At 41.9% G+C, this 18,808-nt stretch overlaps 1 protein-coding gene across 1 annotated transcript in view; it reads left to right on the forward strand.

Annotated features, from left to right (window-relative positions):
* The first annotated feature begins 3,036 nt into the window (after nt 1-3,036).
* The window catches only part of LOC122533809 (furin-like), a 141,926-nt gene continuing 126,154 nt past the window's right edge, over nt 3,037-18,808 (forward strand). The window contains exons 1-2 of the mRNA XM_043663877.1: nt 3,037-3,436; nt 9,305-11,149. Coding sequence (XP_043519812.1) covers nt 10,991-11,149 — 159 coding nt within the window. The 5' untranslated portion in view covers nt 3,037-3,436; nt 9,305-10,990. The remainder of the gene's footprint in view (nt 3,437-9,304; nt 11,150-18,808) is intronic.

The following is an 18,808-nucleotide window of genomic DNA, read 5'->3' on the forward strand; positions in this document are numbered from 1 at the left end:
CGTAATTGTTTAGTCAGAAAATGTTACTTTTGATTACGATCGTATGTTGTTACATTACTTTGTGAGTTGGTAGAACATTAAGGAAGATATACGATGAAAACAAAAAGTGAAAGAATATTACATGGAAATGTAGTTGATACTCGAGAAGATTAAAGGTACGTGCTCCTTTCGGTGGCCAAGAATTATCCGCTATATAAAATACAATTTAATAAGAAGCTGATGAAGCTGTTTCACTTTCGAGTTTCAAATGATAAAAACTTTTGTACCGTTCAATTACAGTTCCTTGGGAAATTTGAAATATAATTTACACGTAAAATAACCTTGTCCCATTTTCTGCATTGGAGACAAAATTTTCCAGGTTTACTCTCCATATATATATGTGAACACATGAACAAATTCGTAATGGACCTACTTTCGTATTAGCTTCATTACGCTCGACCGATTTCTGATCTGCTAACTCTTTCATAGTGTTGATTTATATGTCTACCAATCAAAAGCGTGTTACTATGAAATTCCGAAAACTATTGATTCCACGACTGACGATAATTATTCATTATGTAGGGTCATCAGCGTAAAATTGTTATTTTGGTGAAATTAACTATGCCACTGTTGTCATAACATATTATTCATTGTTAACGAATAATAATGTCTGACAGTGAGACAAATTGCATTATCTATTACATTAATACGTATGAACGATGAAATATTCCATGATGTACGATTATTTTGTAACTTTTGACATTAACATTAATAGATTAATCTATGAATTTAGTTAGGTTAATGCGGTAATACTGTTTAATACAAAGAATAACCATAAGAAATTATGATTTGTTGCTAACTGAAATGTATAGATCTTTCTTTATTTAAGCTGTTGTTCTTTTAGTTACTTTAATTTATAAATTGTTCAATAATAATATCCTCAACTAAAATTTTGGTAAAAACATCTATAATATCATAACATAACAATGTAATGGCGCGACAGAATAGGAATAAACTAAATAAATGTCGTATACCAGGTCGAAAACAAATCCATCATCAATTTTTAACGAAAGCTTCTCTGCCTTTCTCTCTCACTCTTGAGATACCTTAAGCGTCGATTTTTATCCAACCTGAAATCCTTGGCCTCTTTCTTATCCTTGTCTCATTTGCTTTTCCTGGATATGCTCTTCTGCTTGAATATTTTCTATCGCCATTGATTTTTCCCTTTCCCTAGATTCTGATTTCTCTTTCTCACGACGCTGAACCGATATTAAAAATGTGTCAATAAATCGATAATCGAATTTCATTCACATCGAATTATATCCAGCAGAAATTGCTGAAGTAAAGTGGTTTTTAGGAAATCTTACGCTTAATGAATGTTTTTCGTTCTCTAGCGTCACGCATTAATCTTTCAATATTACGTTGGTGTATCAAATATACAACACACTGATGTAAAATGAAATCCGAAAGCTCGAGAGTTCCAGTCGAGAAGAACAGTGAATCGAGCATTGTAACAGCAACCTCTGATTGGCCTTGAGCAGGCAATTGATCTCAGACACGGTGTACGTATGTACATACAGTGCAAATAAGGCAGGCGGAGAAATGCACGGAAATCCGGATGTGTCCCAACGTTGGATAATATCCTGGCTCGTTATCGATACGCTCGTTTAGCATGCATCCAGTGACGTGTTAGCAAGGTTCCCAGCAACAAACAATCAGCTACTCGATATCCGTATCCCCTGGATCTATTGAAATAAGGTTGGCGAGCTTGATCGGTACGAATTGAACAGGTGAATAAGATAAGATTGAAAAGAATCGAACGTGAACGTGGAGAATATCTGTCGGGGATCGAGACGTCTGCTCGATATTCTCGGTGGTTCTCCCTCTTTGCCTTGGTTCGTCCGACCCGCTAGGGTCCCGATAATGGGGGAAAAGAAGAATGAAAGAAGGGGGCTAAGGAAGAACGAGACAAGCCAAGAAGAAACCAGGTTGACGGAGGCTGAAGACACTGGTGCATGCCAGAGAAGATGTACTGCTACGTGCATAAGGTTAGAAGATGAACGAACGAGGAAAGAAGAGGGTTGCATGATGGAAAGGGACGAGTTTCTGCTGGAACCCCCAGGGACGATGGAGGATCTTGTCGGGCCCGTGTCCATAGCAGGACAGGCTTACGTTCGAAAATACGCTCAGATGATATACGCCATTCGAGAACTTTTCTTCTCGCGGAATCACTGATGTCTGGATTTCAAACACGTTTTTTTTTTTCGAATACATATGTATGTATAATAGATTAGCTAGATTCAGTTGGGAAATTGTTTTAATTTAAAAGACTTGGAAATATCATTACTTGTGTGTAATGAGTACTTTCGAATCATTCTCAATTACCATTATGCTTGTCAGGTTCAGTACCTGAAACGAACTGTACTTTGTTAAATGTAATGTGACAAAACGTTGACAAACATCACATTTTATCCATGATTGGCCGCTCATGAGCGAGAATTGATAGAAAAGCTTAGGCAGTCTATTCGAAACTGCAAATAAGTTCTTCGTTATTTAAACAAAATAGAACAGGATCACGTAGAAAGCAACGAACGATAGGCATGCTGGGGATATACAGAGGAAGAGATACGAGAATACGAGCGTCTAACGGGTACACCCGTGGCATTACGACGACACTGGTAGATAGCCTTCTCAACCTTTCACGCCGTGTCCATGGTTCTCTCGCTCGCTTTTACGGGATTGATGCAGAAAGGAAGAGAGAGGAAGAGGAAAAGGAAGAGGAAGAGGAAGAGGAAGAGAAAGAGGAGAGAGAGAGAGAGAGAGAAAGAGAAAGGCAAAGGGAGAGAGAAAAAGAAAGAGAAGTACACAGACAAGCGGTTGCCGAGTGACTGAACGTCGCTGCGGGTGGCGTGGGACGCGCGGGGCTACGAGTTGCGACGGCGGCGGCGGGAGAAGCTGGTTGCCGAGTGGTGGGGGGCACAAGGAGAGGGTGGTGGGGGAAGCGCCGGTGGTAGGGGAAGATCGGAACGGAGTGGCGACTGGCGAGCCGTCAGTCAACCGTGCTTCGTCGTGGAGATGAGAACGCAACGAGGAATGACGTCGCACGATCCGACATTCGCGCGTCGACGGTGACACGTTATAAAGACTGCACGCGGTTCGTTTTACGTACACGTTACCTGTCGCGATCATGGATTCGGTTGCGTTTCGCGGCGAGTAATCGTGGATCATTCTTGTTTGGCGGTACGAGAGGCGTGTTTCCCAGGCTGTGCAACTGTGCGGTGTGCTATCCCCGTTTCTCCATCTTCCGCATTCCTCGCTTCGATTGGAGTATCTCTCCGTGCACGAGACTGTGTATCGACACCGACGGCATCACGGCGGCCAGAGAAACCCAGTATCACGGACGCAGTAGACCCGGTTCGATTGAAGGAGAGCCAAAGGAGCACCAGCAGCTGAAATCGTGAGTGAAGTCTATTAATAAGAACGAACGCGTGCTCCGTATTTTATCACCAGCGATTTTCGCTAGCTGTCAAGCCACAATACTCCGTAAACTCCTCGTTTCGGTATGGAAATGCGTGTCCGGGAACCGTTACCTTGAGATGGCCTCGTGCAGCCAGCTCCTCGTTATACACACATGCATTGTACATATGTACACGGGTCGTGTGCGCACGTACACACCATCAACACGCACGCTAGCGTGCAACTTCGTCGCGTTCGTCTTTCTATGATACGACGAAATATCTTGAATCTTGACAGCTATGCAGCGCGAATACCGTCTCTCGGTGCATTCCAGTGGCGGGACGGGCGTGTTTCTACCCACGTGCAGTTGTCGTTTCTAACTTGCCTGCATTCTCTCGTCTACACGATTCCGTGAATCGTGCGATTTTAACTCTGTCACATGTATTTCGATTTCCGCGTACGTCTAACCTGTAGAAGAAAACAAGCAAGCCATGGCGTCTGTTACGTTGAGCGCGTCGACACGCGGCCGGATTTGTTTACTCCTTTTTTATTCCCACTACGGCGAACGAGTTTCCAGCGTGTTCCCTCGACTGTATTATTTCGAGTCATATTGGAGCCGAATGACCTTTCGATTCTCGTTTCAATGCCATGTTTATTGGAGCGACGATTGTTGGACGGATTTGCTTGACTTTCGAACGTTGCGTTTTCAACGTTACACAGGGACGACATGATCTCGATCGCGAGATTCGATATGGCAGTTCGATGGTCGCGCTTGCGATTCTCGAAACTGACGAAGTGACGCTGCGCAGTGGAGCACTGCGCAGGTATATTGTCAATCGGACGGTTGGACGTTGGATTTCGCGCTCGTGATTCATTTCGTTGCAAGCCACAATTTTTGTTCGACTTGTTGCCACGTGGAATTACACATAAAACACAAAGTCGTGTTATCTTAACGAGTGAGCCCAACGTGAGCCGGTTTTCTGCGCGTCTCGTGTTCTCGTTGCACGACAGAACCACGCTGGTGTATAAACTTCATGGCAGTCCGTGACCCCCGAGTGTTTCCTGTTACGAGAAAGGCCCTTGCATGCCTCGGTTCGTTGCCATTCCTTTCGTCTGCGATAGTCGTCATTGCATAACTAAGCATCGTTGGAAAAACGTACAAAATGCTGACGCGTTAACAGGTAATTTGTCTTTTTTCACATTTGTCGAATATTCTCGTCTCGTTGACTTGTGAATCTCTCGGTCGAAAGACGTGAAAAACCGTCATCTATCATTCTGCGGCGAATTTGTAAATATATATAACGCTTGATCCTTTTGTTATCGATGATACGTTGCGTTATACGTCTCGTCTTAAAATGTTAAATTGACAACAGGTGAAGTACGTACATGACGAGCATTTGGAGGTTAGTAAACGTTGAAACGAGAACTAGCATATTTCGACAGAGAAAATCGTTTAAATGAATTATTCATTTCGATTTATCGTCAAATTGTAATAGAATTGTAACGTTCGAACGATATATTTTAGACGGTATTCGTTTATTTTTCGAAAATATTCTTAGCAAGTATCGTGAGTCTATGACGATGCATGCATTATTTATTACCAGAAAATACGTGATTAAGTGCTCTTTTCACTTACATTTGCCTACAATATATAATCACATAAAAAAGTAGCTAAAAGGTGTCTGTACGCTTTCATTCGTACGTATCATCATTTGATATTTCTAATACATTCTGGCAAATATTTTTATAATATCGTTAGCTCCTTCGTCAATAATTGTATCATTATATTTGAAAAAGAGAAGCAACAATACGGTCTATCTTGAGGAGGGTCGAACTATCTATTTATCCTTTTGTTCCTTTTGCGGAGATGCAGGTTTTACGGGCTGCAACTGCAGCTGGTCCTTCTTGTTGAATTCATCCGCTGATACGCGTCGGCCGTGCGTAAATATCGGTCCTCTTTGGAGAAAGAGAACTCGGTCACGTAGCAGGCAGGTAGGCTGAGACTCGTTGGGGGGCAAAGGTCGTCAGTTATTACCTGGCAAAGAGGTTCGGCCTGGTCCGTTTCCATTTGGCTGGCGTGTGCACGCGTCCAGGATCCTCCTCTCTTTCCGTTCGCTTGTTGCCAGGCCGACGATGGACCGAACTGGACCGTCCCACAGCGGTTTCCACTGCGAGTAAAATGGTTTTCGCGTGCTTTGTTTGAAAATTAAAAAAAAAAAAAAGAAAAGAGAAAGAAAGAAAGAAAGGAAAGGGAGAAGAGAAATGGCGGGTAATAGCGACGTGGCCAGACCGAAAGATGGAGCGATAATAACGGAGGGTCAAAGATAGAAGAACGAAAGATGCGAGAGCGGAAAGTCGGCTTAAATTTGATTCACTTCTCTGACGCTGTCCTCTACCACATCGGCCGTTCTTATTCTCTCTTTATCATTGGAGTACCAAGTGCGGAAGTGAAGGAGGAAAACCGCAGAATGCAATTTCCTCGAGGCACGAAGTAGATGTTCCAGTGGACTGCGATGCTCCAGTGCTGGCCAACCAATGCGTCGCGTACTCTTTTTTTCCCCCCCCCGGAAGTTCGCTGCTCCCTTCTTTTTCGAATCGCGACATACAGTCGGAATACTTGGCCAAGTCGATTCTCATTGCCCTGTAATTTTCATAATTCTTGTGTGAACTCGAGGCGCCGGACTAGCGATCGCGAATAGAAATCGAGGTAGAGCTAGATGACGAGAGAGAAAGGAGCGTACGCTCGGAAACGGTAATTAAATTACGCGTATCTACAGTCGATGTTTCCGAGGAACTTGTTCCAGACAATTCGTCTGGCAAATGTGATAAAAGAGCGAAATAATTTTGCTCGGAAATTTGTGAGGAATATGTGAATATCGTTGTATTTGAAATGTATCGTTGCCAGAATCGATAATCAGAGACTTAACAATTCGCATCTTCAATCGTCAGTGTTGACCTTAACCTTTATTCACTATCGAACGAACTGCGTGTGCGATTTTTCGAGGCGATTCATATTTTAACAATTTCATGAATATCTCTTACCCTCGCAAAGTTAAGTGATAATGCATAGATATGAATATTCGTCGAATTTCACAAATTTCAGTTGATTGTTGATTTTTAGGAAATTTTGCCAACTTTCCGCTCGATTCTTTCAAACAATAAATCAATTTTGTTTCTCGAATTGTTTTCGAGAAGACGATTAAGATATTTTATTCAAAAGCGGAATTAGCTGTTTTATTTTGAAACCAAATGAAAAGTTACGTTTTGTATTGGTGGGTGAAAGCACAGAAGTCAGATAGAGAGGAAATGTAACTTGTTTCGGACATAAAATAGAGCTTTCACGAAGTTGTGTATCTGTAGGGCTACCAATATCCTCTCCCCGGAAGTTGAATCGTCTGGAACGTCGCTCGAACGTGACGATAATGCGAATCTTCAGTTTTTCTTTACGGTTCTTCGCTGCAACGTCGAGTAGAATTCCGGACAAGCACGTGAAAAATAGCTTTATTTATAGGCGACAATAGCGTTACGTCACCCGCGCCAATTATTTTGAAAACTTCCCACTTCAATTAAACATTTGTCTATTTCAAAAATTAGCTCAGAATCGATGGACGAAATATATAAGTGACAAGGTCGGAATAGGAATAGTTAGTAGGCATCACTTATCACCGTTTCGCGCAAGAAAAATGTTTGTGCTAGCTGCAATCTGTATTTCCACATTTAAAATAGACTTTTAAAATTTACTGGCGAACGAGAGGCGAAACGAATATCGCAAACGCAATTTCACTTGATCGCGGTGTAAACGTTCTATCGAATTGTAACCAGACGAACCGCAGCCTGAAATTCGAGGCCTTTTTCACGGAACCCAGCGACCTTTAAAATGCATCGATAATATGGCACGATAGTCGTTTCCATTTCGTTCTTTGAAACCGTAGAATTGTTGAAAACGGTATCCCTTGAATACTGAATCGTCACAGAGTCGTGGACATTTGCAAGAAGTATTAGTCGCGAATAGAACGTTGCTTATTTCAACCTCTTTTCATCGAACCGCATTATTTCAAATGTATTTCACAATTCTAACTTTCCCTCTTCAATTGCGTTTCATCAAAATGTCCTCGAAATATTTAAATCTTTGAATAAATGAAAATGATATTCATACGTATATTACACACTGGGCTTCGCGATGTTTAATTACAATTGGCTAGAGAAATATTCTATAAAAATAGAAAAACCAACAGTAAAAAGAAAGAGTCTAATTTAATTAAGTAAATTTAACCCAATTTAATTTAGTTCAATTTAATTGAACTGAGTACGGAAGTTGAGCAATAATGGTCTTTCTTTCACAAAAGAGCCTTGGTTTTTTTCGTTCACACACACACATACACGCAGAAAGAAAGGATGTAATTTCCAAGGGATAAGGTTAATTTTCATTGTTGTAATTTTTCAACGTTAACGTATGAATTTTGAACTTTTTTTCCAAATGGGAATGTTAATTTCGCGGCAGTTCATCATTCACCTCGTTGAAGGTTGTGTACGAGAGAACGTATGACGTCAACGAAAATTTATGTTGCATCGCATAAAAGCTCACCCGAAAAAGAGAAATTGAGATCAGTGTTACACCGGAAGAAGTACAATTTCCTCAGGGAACGCAGTTCTCGTTCCAAGGAATCCATAACTGTCCGGGACGACTGATGCGTGCTACTATAGGTATTTCTCATCCAGCTCGATTGTTCAAGATTCTTCTCCGTATTTTACATTTCTCTAGAAAATTATTTTCAATTCCGTTTCCTCTAACGATTCTCTTCGTTAGAGTGAATCGAGTTACCAATTTTTTCCAAGACGTTTCCAAAACAATTGAATTGAACAAGCCAAGTGGTTTAAAGGCCGAAAATTAATGAAAGTTGCAAGTCGTTAATGAAAAGTGCAACTTCAAAGAATATGCGAGGATACAAAGGAAACAGCAGCGTTGGTGGACTCTTCAAGTTCGTTAAGAGAAAACGAAAAGAAACATCGAGTGAAAAAAGGAAAAAAAAAAAAAAAGGAAAATTCGCATTTCCTTAATAAATTTCTACGTACGAAGGAAATCAGGTCGAGTTACACGCTGAATGCAATTTCCCCGGTATGCCGTGTAACCATTCCAACGTCTATCGATCCCTAGTTTCTTTTCATTTGAAAATCTGACTCGTTTCGAGCACTTTTCTTTTGTAACGATGATGCAAACAACCGACAAAAACTCGCCGACAACTTTATCATCAAAAATACGTGGCAAAACTGCACGTGGGAACGGCGTATTCGGAGGTAGTTGAACGTCGCTCGTAAAACCATGATTGTCAGAACTCTGTAAAAATCAGAGGAACGTATTGTGATTGAATAACGACTGATACGCAAACGATGGTTCTTACATAGTAAGAATTTGCATAGTTACTCTTGTTTGCCGGACTGACTGTAATTAAGCTTCGACCGTGGCTGGGAATATGCAATTTTCCGTAAAGGGAACAGAAAGCAGCAAATGACTCGGCTTATTTATCCCTTGGAGTAATTGGTCGGTCCATTTCGAAATTGTTTTCGGTCGTTGCAACGTTTGTGAATATTTCGTCGATCGAATACAGGATATTATTACGCGATAGAAAAGTGTAAAACATACGTAACACATACGTGGAAATATGCAATCTCTCCAATTACGTGCGTCGAGTAATACTTTAACTCTTTAATTTCTTAATTTCTGTCATTTTTCACGTCTGTTACTTTCTAAAGTTGATAAAACTTGCTCGTTAATCGTAGTCTTATTCTCGTCATGTTTCTTTTCCTTTTTCTTTTTTCTTCTTTTTCATCTGAGATATCTGAGATTTATAATTCCCGAAACAATTTTCAGATCCAAATTCGGTTACTGACAGGCAGAGGATGAGTTAAAGCGAAGCACGAAGAAAGAAGATCAAGGGAGAGGAGGAGGAGGAGAAAAGCAGGACACCACCGAGAGAAAAAGAGAGAGAGAGAGAGAGAGAGAGAGAGAGAGAGAGAGGCACGTCATCGACGAATTTTCCTAGATATGCAGCTAGCAACGAGAATGCAACGGTCGATGACGTGAATCGACCGACTTTTCGGTCGATAACAACTGGCTGCCAACTATTTGGTTAGCGCTGTCGGAGGACTGTCTTGCCATCGTGGTACCGGACGACCGGTGTCTAAGTGCGTTTCCTCCTTGTGGCTCGCCGAACGATTATCTCGCCCGTAACTAACGTATCTCTCGATACTCCGCTTGTAATCCATCCCGTTGTACTAAATGTTGTTCGTATACGGTTGAAATCGTTTCGTCTTTTCTTTCGGAGTTTCTTCATCGTCCGCTCGTCGATCGTCGAATTTGAATCCAAGAGAGAAAAGAAGAAAAACGCGTGCGCGCGCGACAGAAATAGAAAGAGAAAGAAAGAGAGAGAGAGAGAGAGAAAGGGAACAGAAAAACGAGCAATAACGAGTGGCGGCTGTTTGGAACAACAAGTTTGTCGAAGGTTGTTCCGCGTAATCAAAAAGTTTCGAGCAGAGTAGGAGGAATAGAAAACGGCTAGGTCGGTTAGTCTACCTAAACCGACCTAGGGAATCAAAGTGAACGGTGGATTGGTTTTCATTTTTCGATGGAACGTCGACGGTAAGAACGCTGGACGATTTTTTTTTTTTCTTTTTCAACGAGATCGTCGAGATCGTGCCGCTCGTACGCGAGGCGAATGAAGTCGAAGCTGCGGACGGTGAACGCGGAACGCAGCGGCAGTACGTACGTCGCCCTTGAGTCAGAGGACAGCCACGTGCACGGTACGCGTCCACGGTTATCGGTATCACGAGAATCACGTCGATTTCCCCACCAACGACAGCCACATGACTTGACGATCGCCCCACCTACCGCTGTTCGTCGTTGAGCGAAAGCGGCGACAGTGGCAGCAACGTCACCGACGAGGAAACGGCCACGAGCACCACGACCACCACGACGACGACGACAACGACAACAACAACAACAATAACAACAACAACAACAACCATCGACGACACCGACGACGACGACGACGCGGACGTGGAGGAAAGAAGAAGAAGAAGAATAACAGAGAGTGTGTAGTCATCGGCTCGCAAGTGCGGAGGCTACTTAACGAGTGACATACTCGGTTGGTAGTTCAGTTGGCCGCGGACGGTCACCAGGTGCGAGTTACTCATCGTCTTATTTCACCTTTTTTTTCCTCTCTCTCTCTCTCGTATTCTTCTTCCGTCGTTTCTTGCTGGTCCCTCCCTCTCTCTTTCTTTCTCTGTTTCCCACATTCGACTATTATCCGGTCTATCATCACACCTGTCTTTAAACCTGCTTTTTCGCCGCGCGTGCGATAGATAGATAAGTGGGCCGTGGAGTTTAATGGTGGTGAGTGTGCTGGTGCCGTTGTTTGTTGTCGTTGTTCTTGTTATCTTCGTTCGGCCTCCTTCGTTGCCGGTAGCAGTGGCGATTTTAGTGGATAGTGGATAATAGTGTTGAGCGTGAAACTGGAGCCGCTAGCGGTAGCAGTCGCGATCGAGAGGCAGAGCTATCATGTGCCCGCAGAGGATCTTCGGACTGGCCATCGTCGTGCTGGTGACCCTTGGTGGACGAGTGGCATCCTATACGAATCAGTGGGCAGTTCACATCGAAGGAGGGCCGGAAGTCGCTCAGCAGGTCGCGCAGGAACATGGATTTCAATATCTCGATAAGGTAGGAACGTCTCTTTCTTTTTTTTCTTTTTTTCCCCTTGGAATCCCTGATCATTGGCCAGACGCGACACGCGTTTTTGTCAACTTTCCAGTGTATTTTATTGAACATTTGCAATTGGAATCAACAGTTACAGTCTGTTGTCTGTTACATCGAATTACTCGCGTTCAGAAACCGACGCTTTACGTACAACGGATTTCATAAATTAATAACGCTTACGGTCCCGGTCCCACGTTTTCCACAACGTGGATTTTTTTTTATTGATCCGACAAGAATTTGCCACACGGCCAGGAATAATGCAACGCTTAACGTTATTGCACATACTGTGTAAAATAACATCGGCGATTGCGCAAAACAGATAAAATACGCAGGCTCTTTTTTCCCCGCATCGATTGCACTTTATTATGTTGATATTAGCATTTCCGAGTGTTGCAATTCGAGGCATTTCGTAATCTTTGAGAATCATTCACGGACAGAGACAGAGTTTCAAGAATTCTGGATTACGTATCTCGCAAGGTCAGGGTTTAGTGCCGCGCGTTTGACCTAGAGCGTGTAATCCGGTTTCTTATATTTTTGAGTCAGCGTCCGAGAGAACGACCGGTGCAACGTATTTTAATTTTCTAACTGTACAGGGTATAATGCTTTTACGTGCGACTCGTGTGACGAGATATCGCGTTCGTTGTCGAAAACAATTATGGTCGCTTCGTACGTTTTCGGCCGTGAGTAATTAATTTTTTTTTTCAAAGGTACAGATTTAAAAATTATTATCGTTATTTAAAAATTAGATTACATGTTGTAAAACGAAAAAGGTAATAAGCAAAGACCTTTAAAAGGTTCTTCTTTCCTCTTTAATTAGTAAATTTCGAGTTTTCGATTTAATGGGGAGAAGGGAATTTTTTAAAAATAAATTATTCGCGAATTTTGTTACGTTCTCTAGGTTTGCCCTATGCGTGGTAAAATGTGAACATTTTTTGAAATCGTTTCCGTGCAACTTTCTGAAAGAGGGAAACGCTTGCTTGATCCGCAAGGATAAATAAATTGGCACAATTTCTTTTCATTTTTCGCAATTTTCTTTCTGCCGTGTAAGCAGATATACCGGCAGTTGCGTTAAATTCAATTGTATCACACTTTACTTCGCGTTTTACCGCTTGCAATCGACTTCGTATGACGAATTCGCGCGCGTAGATTGATTCTTCAGGATCAGAATGCCAAATCGAGCTGGTGGTATCACGATCAGAAGGTTTTCCGTGGTTTTCCGATCAAAGTGAGAAATTTTCTGAAGCGAAGCGCGGCTCAATCATGCAAGGCTCATCTTTTCCCGTGACGTGTAATATTGCCCGGCTCCGACTTTCGCTCAAGGGGAATATTTCCCCTTGGGTTTCTTCAAAAGGGAAACCGGAAATATTCGACCGTAATTTTGGTCTATCTCACATTTACGTAATTTGCAAATATACATTTTATATATATATATTTCTTGAAACTATTTGTAAATTATTACAAGTGCAAATTTGTTGCTGTTTCCGCGCAAAAATATTCGTTTCCATACAGCTGAGACAATATTTAAACGAAATTTAGAAGTCGCCACACTTTCTTTTGCGTTTACGGGAAGAAGGAGCATATATATCTTGACTGCGAGACTTCTTTGCTCGGGGAGCTAATTAGTATTTTTAAATGTGAAAACAAAAAATAACGAGTTCTTTGAGAAAAATTACAACGACGAGACGTGAAATTTCGGCTAATTTCAAATTTTGTTGAAAAGAGATAAGACGAAGCTTCGAGTGAATGGATCGAGATAAAATGAACGTGGCACGAACGTTCGTTCGGAAGGGGGAGGAAAAGAAAGAAAACATTATTTCACGTTTCAACATTAAAAGAATGGAGATTACACGCCGCGATATTATACGCGTTAGAACCATTCTTTATTTGAGAAGTACGGTTAAATATTTCATAGCGGGGAAATTCCGCTGGCCGTTTCATCCGACTCCTTGTCGGATGAAATTTTTCAGGATGGAAATGTTTGTGTCTGTAGTATCCTAATAAGGAAATTCGCGACGTCGGGGAACGAGGATCTAGAAAATTATCTGCGCGTTTAATAAGAATCCTGCTCTATCTCGCGGCAACTTTTATCTCTGCGAATCGGTGTTCGAGAACTGGGTCGCTTTTTCAACCGCTTCGTGGATTATTGCGACGATCGAGGTGTAAATCATTGGAAATTTATTAATTTGCACGTCGATTTTCTCTGCCTCTCTCTCTCTCTCTCTCTCTCTTTCTCTTTTTGTTTTATTCTTTTTTTTTGTTTTTCCTTCTACTGTCGTTCAGCTCTTGTTCGTTGCTCAACTGCTCGCACATCGTTGCTCGTTAAAGCGACGCGGACATCGTTTCATCTGGTTTCGGCGTCAACATCGAAGACGGAAATTAACCTTCGAGCCGAACCTCCTCCTTTCTGCCTAAATAGTTTTCATCGAAGCTCGTCGTTCCTATCTTTGCTTTCCGCGTCAGTTCCCGTTCGATCGCGGACAGGTTGAACGTGAGCTGCCGCCGTCGCGCTATCCAATCCAACGAGACAATCCGACGAGACAGAACTTTGAACGTTTGTCGTTCAAGTTCCGTTTCCAGCCGCGTAATCTTTACTTTCCACTCGTTAAATTCTAAAAAAAAAAAAAAAAAAAAGAAAAATGAGGGAGCGGCGAAAAAAAAGAAGACGGGAAAATGTCTTGGCTGAGACGAAGATTTCATTCGAATTACGGCAAGACTCGTCCCTTTCGTGACTTATTGCCGCGACTAATCACTGGACGACAGCGTAAAACTTGATTCCGAGAACCGCGCGCGGAACAATTGAACGGAACGCTTCAGCCTTTCCGGTTAATGGCCTTCCCCGTTTTCTACGAAAATTTCCACGCGACACGACGGTTTCGCTCAGTTCTTCCCCGCTTATTGTTAGAATTAGTCTCGCTTAGAATTAGACGGTAGCCGGCAAGAATTGCACAATAGCTTCGTCAAATTGAATGCATTGGATGTAAGGCTAATAATTGTCAAACAGCGCAATTGTAAATAGTACTTATACGCGATCGCTGTTCACGCGGTCGAGAGAGAAAGAGAGAGAGAGAGAGAGAAAGAGTCAAGGTGCATGATGTTGATGCGTAAAATTCCATCGGGTTCGTTGGAACTACGTATCTACGAATAGATAGATCGGAGAAATAGACGTGATAATTTGTACCGTGTTTCTCATATTAATAAAAACTTCATTGCCGCGTTAGCATTGTCCCGTTACTGTTTCCTTTTTTCTTTTTCCTTTTTTTCATCCTCGCGAACGCGTTAACTCGCGGCTACGATTGGTTTATTTGGCACGCCGTCGCAAACATTCCAGCGATGCTTGCTTTTCCATGGGTGTGCGACTCGCGCGATACTTGTGTGTATTTACTTATTTTTGCTAAATACGTCGGCTAGCGTACACCGTGTCCTGCGTGTACCGGCTCTCTGTTTTCAGGAGCAATTTGCGTCGCTTGATATTTCCAGCAGATGGTTTGCCTCGCTTGTTTGATTTTCTGCTTGCTTGAAAAATGGAACGAGAAATCGTTACTCGCTCCCGAACTCGTTCTTCCTCCGATTCATGTAGATCCTAATTATCTTCCGCTTTTTGATATTGACATTTTTCCACGTTTTGTTAAGAATGTAAGCTAAATTCAACGAACGAGGCCGAGCTTTCAATTGAAAATATTTTCCATTCAAGGTGCTACTACCTACTTGCACGCACGCGTGTCTAAAAAGTAAAAAAAAAAAAAAAAAAGGAAAAAATGAGATACAACCCCGGAAATAGTGAAATTCCCTGCTGCGCCCGATTACGGATAACGTGTGCATATTTCTTGTGTATTTACTACTCAGACAGAGGAAAAACCGCGACCGATGGCGATAAGGGGAATTCCTAAAAGCGTTTGCACGCGATTATCGTTTCCTTTGTTGGCGCAACGCGGCGTTTATCAGTCGCGCAAAGCTTCGTGTAAGATTCCACCTTTTTTTTTTCCCCTCCCTACGATATTATTCATTCAAGTAAAGTTCGCGATTTTGTGGAATCGACTGTACACGTTGCCCGGCCTTTATTTGTATCTCGACAACGAGACAATCGTTCGCGTCGCTTCGACTTCGCTTTTAACTTCCATTTCGTAACTGGCAATGAGTTCCATAATTGCACATAATAATAATAATAATAATAATAATAGGAACGTGACGCGGAACTCGCATGACTCTTCCTTTGAAAACTCATCGCATTAAAAGATAAAATCCGATAGCAATTTCGCGCGATGTAAAAATCATTTCGATAAGCGTGTAATTTTTTTCCTCTCCTTTGAAATTATTGCGTCATTTACTCGCTTATAAATATGTACACTGTCGGTCAATTGCAACGAAACTGATCGAACAACGAAACAGTTTCTTTTTTTCCTATCTCATTTTTAGTGTTGCTGTACGAAAATTTCGTTTCCCTCGGCTGGAATTTCAGAAAAATCGACTTTTCACTGCAGTTGTCCAAAGTTCCTTCGTTTAGAAAAGTTCATTTCGCATTGTTATATACAGTCATTTCCAGTTTTAATAGCGGGCATTACAACGTGCGTTTATTTCTCCCGAAATAATTGGACTCGATGTTTTATACGCGATACGATTGTCGCTGTTGGCGTTTTTGTTTTTTCTTTATTTTTTTGTCGTGCACGTACGAAAATTTAAAGCAACGGCAAATATGACAAATTTTCGAGAGATCGTTGGAAACGTTCGGAACGAGGTAGTACGAGCCGAAATATAGGAACAGGAACGATCTGTCTGTGCTCTATGTTCAAAGTTTCAGAAATTTCATTATTTCAGGATCCGGAGTGTAATTTTATCGCGATTTCCGGTGCATGAATTAATAATCTAGTTAGGACGTATACCCGCGTCCTTGGATGTTTTTCAGATCTGCGCGAACGTATAAACTCCTCCCTTGGGGATCTCTTAAATTTTTATTAAGAGAAGATACGATCCACTAACTGGAAGACGTAAATTATCATAAGCTTCGAGAAGCTAGAAACAATGGACTATAAACTTTTAAGGGACCAAAGTTTTCGCGGTCGTCTCTTTAGTCTCTTTAGAGAGGACGCTCAGTCTCTCGAGCTATAATTCTTTTACGATTGGCAAATATATCGGTAGAATGTGACGTGATCGTTCCGTTTTTATCTTAAATAAGTTTTACTCGTTCGGAGTAACGATCCCTCGAACAGAATTTCTAATTTGCTTAAAAATCACGTGCTTTTAACCACAAATTGGAAGTGGTGAATTAGCGCTTCGAAGAATTAGAAACAAAAAGCTATAAACTTTGAATGCTAAAACTAAACCAAAGTCAGAAATATAATTTTCCGTGGAAATTTTATATATTTATAACAGTATATTTTTAGACACTCGAGTGATTGTAAATAAAATGTATTAATGGAAGCTCGTGTTTTTTATTTATTTAATTTCTTTGCTGGAAATGTTATATTTTCGTCCAGAGTTGGCTAACTGGCGGTCCTTACTTTCGTGATTGCTAGCACTAGCCCCCTCCACTCTCTACTTGTTCAATAGGGGTAGTGGAAGGAATAGCACTAGAGACCAGGAAAGTAAGAGAAAGTAGTCGCCAGTTAGCCAACTCTGCCTAAAGTTTAGTTATCGGTGGTTCTACTATTAAAGGATCAAAATTTTTCGCGGTCGTAGTCTCCTTAGAGAGGACGCTCAGTCTCTCAAACTATAATTTTTTACGATTGACAATTAAAAGTCTGCATATATGCACATGACTTCGAATCGAAACAATTTTACTCGTTCGATGTAACGTAAACCCTCCAATACAATTTCTATCTTGTTAAAAAAATCACGGTGTGCTTTTAATCGGGGTATCCTTCCAGAAGGCTGTCGGGTTTCTATTTAATCGAACGTTTCACCGTTCGAGGTCTCTCTAATGGCGAAGTTCATCTCACGGAGGCATTTAGGATCCACGGCCATTATGAAGCGGTCTTAAAAATTCTCCGGTGAAAGACAGAAAGCGATTTGTAGAAGGAGTTCTCAAGCTCTTTCGCCGTGATAGCTTGTATCGCGATTCTCGAACAACTTCTGCAGGGAAGGATTATTTTCCCAACAATAAGATCGTGTTCGAGGCGGCGTTGCTCGCGAAAGAAGGTCCGCGCGAGTTAAGTTTTCCCTGGCGCGTGGTAACGGCGCCGGAAAATGAAATTAGAGGCGTTGTTCCAGAAGCGAAACGAAACAACGTCAACGTTTATTGAATCGTTCTTTTGTGATTCGACGTGGTAACCTCGTATCATTAACTGTCGTCGTATCACTGTATATATACAGCAAATTAGAAACTTTCGCGAGTTTAAACATTAACAGGAATTAGCTGTGCAGCATCTGCTCGAAACCATCAACGAAAAACTTGGTTAAACTTGTTCAAGTAGTTTAACTGAGGAATTCTTCCTTGTATCATAATACGCTGGTAATAGGGAACCTCGCGGTAGTTTCGATTTCGATTTCGAATCTGTGCGTGCTTTCATGATCACCTTTTTTAATAAACTGTACTTACATTTCCTCGCGATATATTTGTTTGTCATTTCGTGTCTGCGCGTTGTTTTATCGTCACGCGGAACTTCCGCGTAATCGATTTAATAGGATTGGCCGAGTGCCAATTGCGCTAAATACCGTTAATTCTGAAACAACGTTAAGCCAGGGATTTGCTGCTAGCCGGTGGCTGAAATTCATTTAGAAGACCAGACGACGATAAGCAGAGACTTAAATCTTAATTCTCTACGGAGTAAGGCACACTTTGTTTTCGTTTCGACTTTGTTCGACTATCTGACTCGATTCGACACCTGGAGGGTGTTCTCGTCGAGGAGGATCCAAAGTTGGTTAGCCTTCATCTAATTTTCCTTTTCCCGTAGACGATTGAGTCGAAGGGAATTTTTTTTACGTATCCCTCAGTTGGAATCTAACGATCGACGATCTAACGTCACGGGCGAACAATTCGATCACTCCCCCGTTTGTCGTTTCTCGCATCGATTTCTAATTTCGATCGCAGGAAGAGTATCAGGACGAGCGAGTTCCGTTCGTTTCGTCTTAAATTACGTTAGATACCTGGGATTTTTCTTTGTTCGCTTGCCGCTCGTGGTGGCACGCCGCATCCTACTCGCAGAGCAGAGTAAGAAGTAAAGAAGTTTCGCAGGGGATAGATCCTCCCGTGTAAGTCCGGATTTCCAAGCCAATCTTCCGGGGCGATCTTGCGGAACCCGACGTTTCACTGGATTACCAGTCGCGCGAGATTATAGTTTTTGGGGGCGCGCCTTAAAACTCCTCGCCAGCGTATCTTCGCGTGTCTCGAATTTGTGATTGCCGGGTGTTTGTCCGCGAGAAGCGTGTTGGGAACATCTTCGAGGCTCAGCACACGGAAAACGTGAAAAACGATCATTTTTTTCGGAATCTTCTCCGGCCACGTGAACTTTCGAGTTAATTTTGCACGTTTTTTTATAAAAAAAAAAAAAAAAAAAAAATGCGATTCGTTCTGTGAAAGAGGTTGCGAAAAATAAAAGTCAAGTTGCATTAGAGAAGAATGCAACTTTAAAACTTGGTGTTATTTTATGAATAACTGCGCTAACGTCTCTCAATTAAAACTAGAACTAC

The sequence above is a fragment of the Frieseomelitta varia genome, unplaced genomic scaffold (assembly GCF_011392965.1).
Source record: "Frieseomelitta varia isolate USP_RPSP 00005682 unplaced genomic scaffold, Fvar_1.2 scaffold_555, whole genome shotgun sequence".
Taxonomy (NCBI): domain Eukaryota; kingdom Metazoa; phylum Arthropoda; class Insecta; order Hymenoptera; family Apidae; genus Frieseomelitta; species Frieseomelitta varia.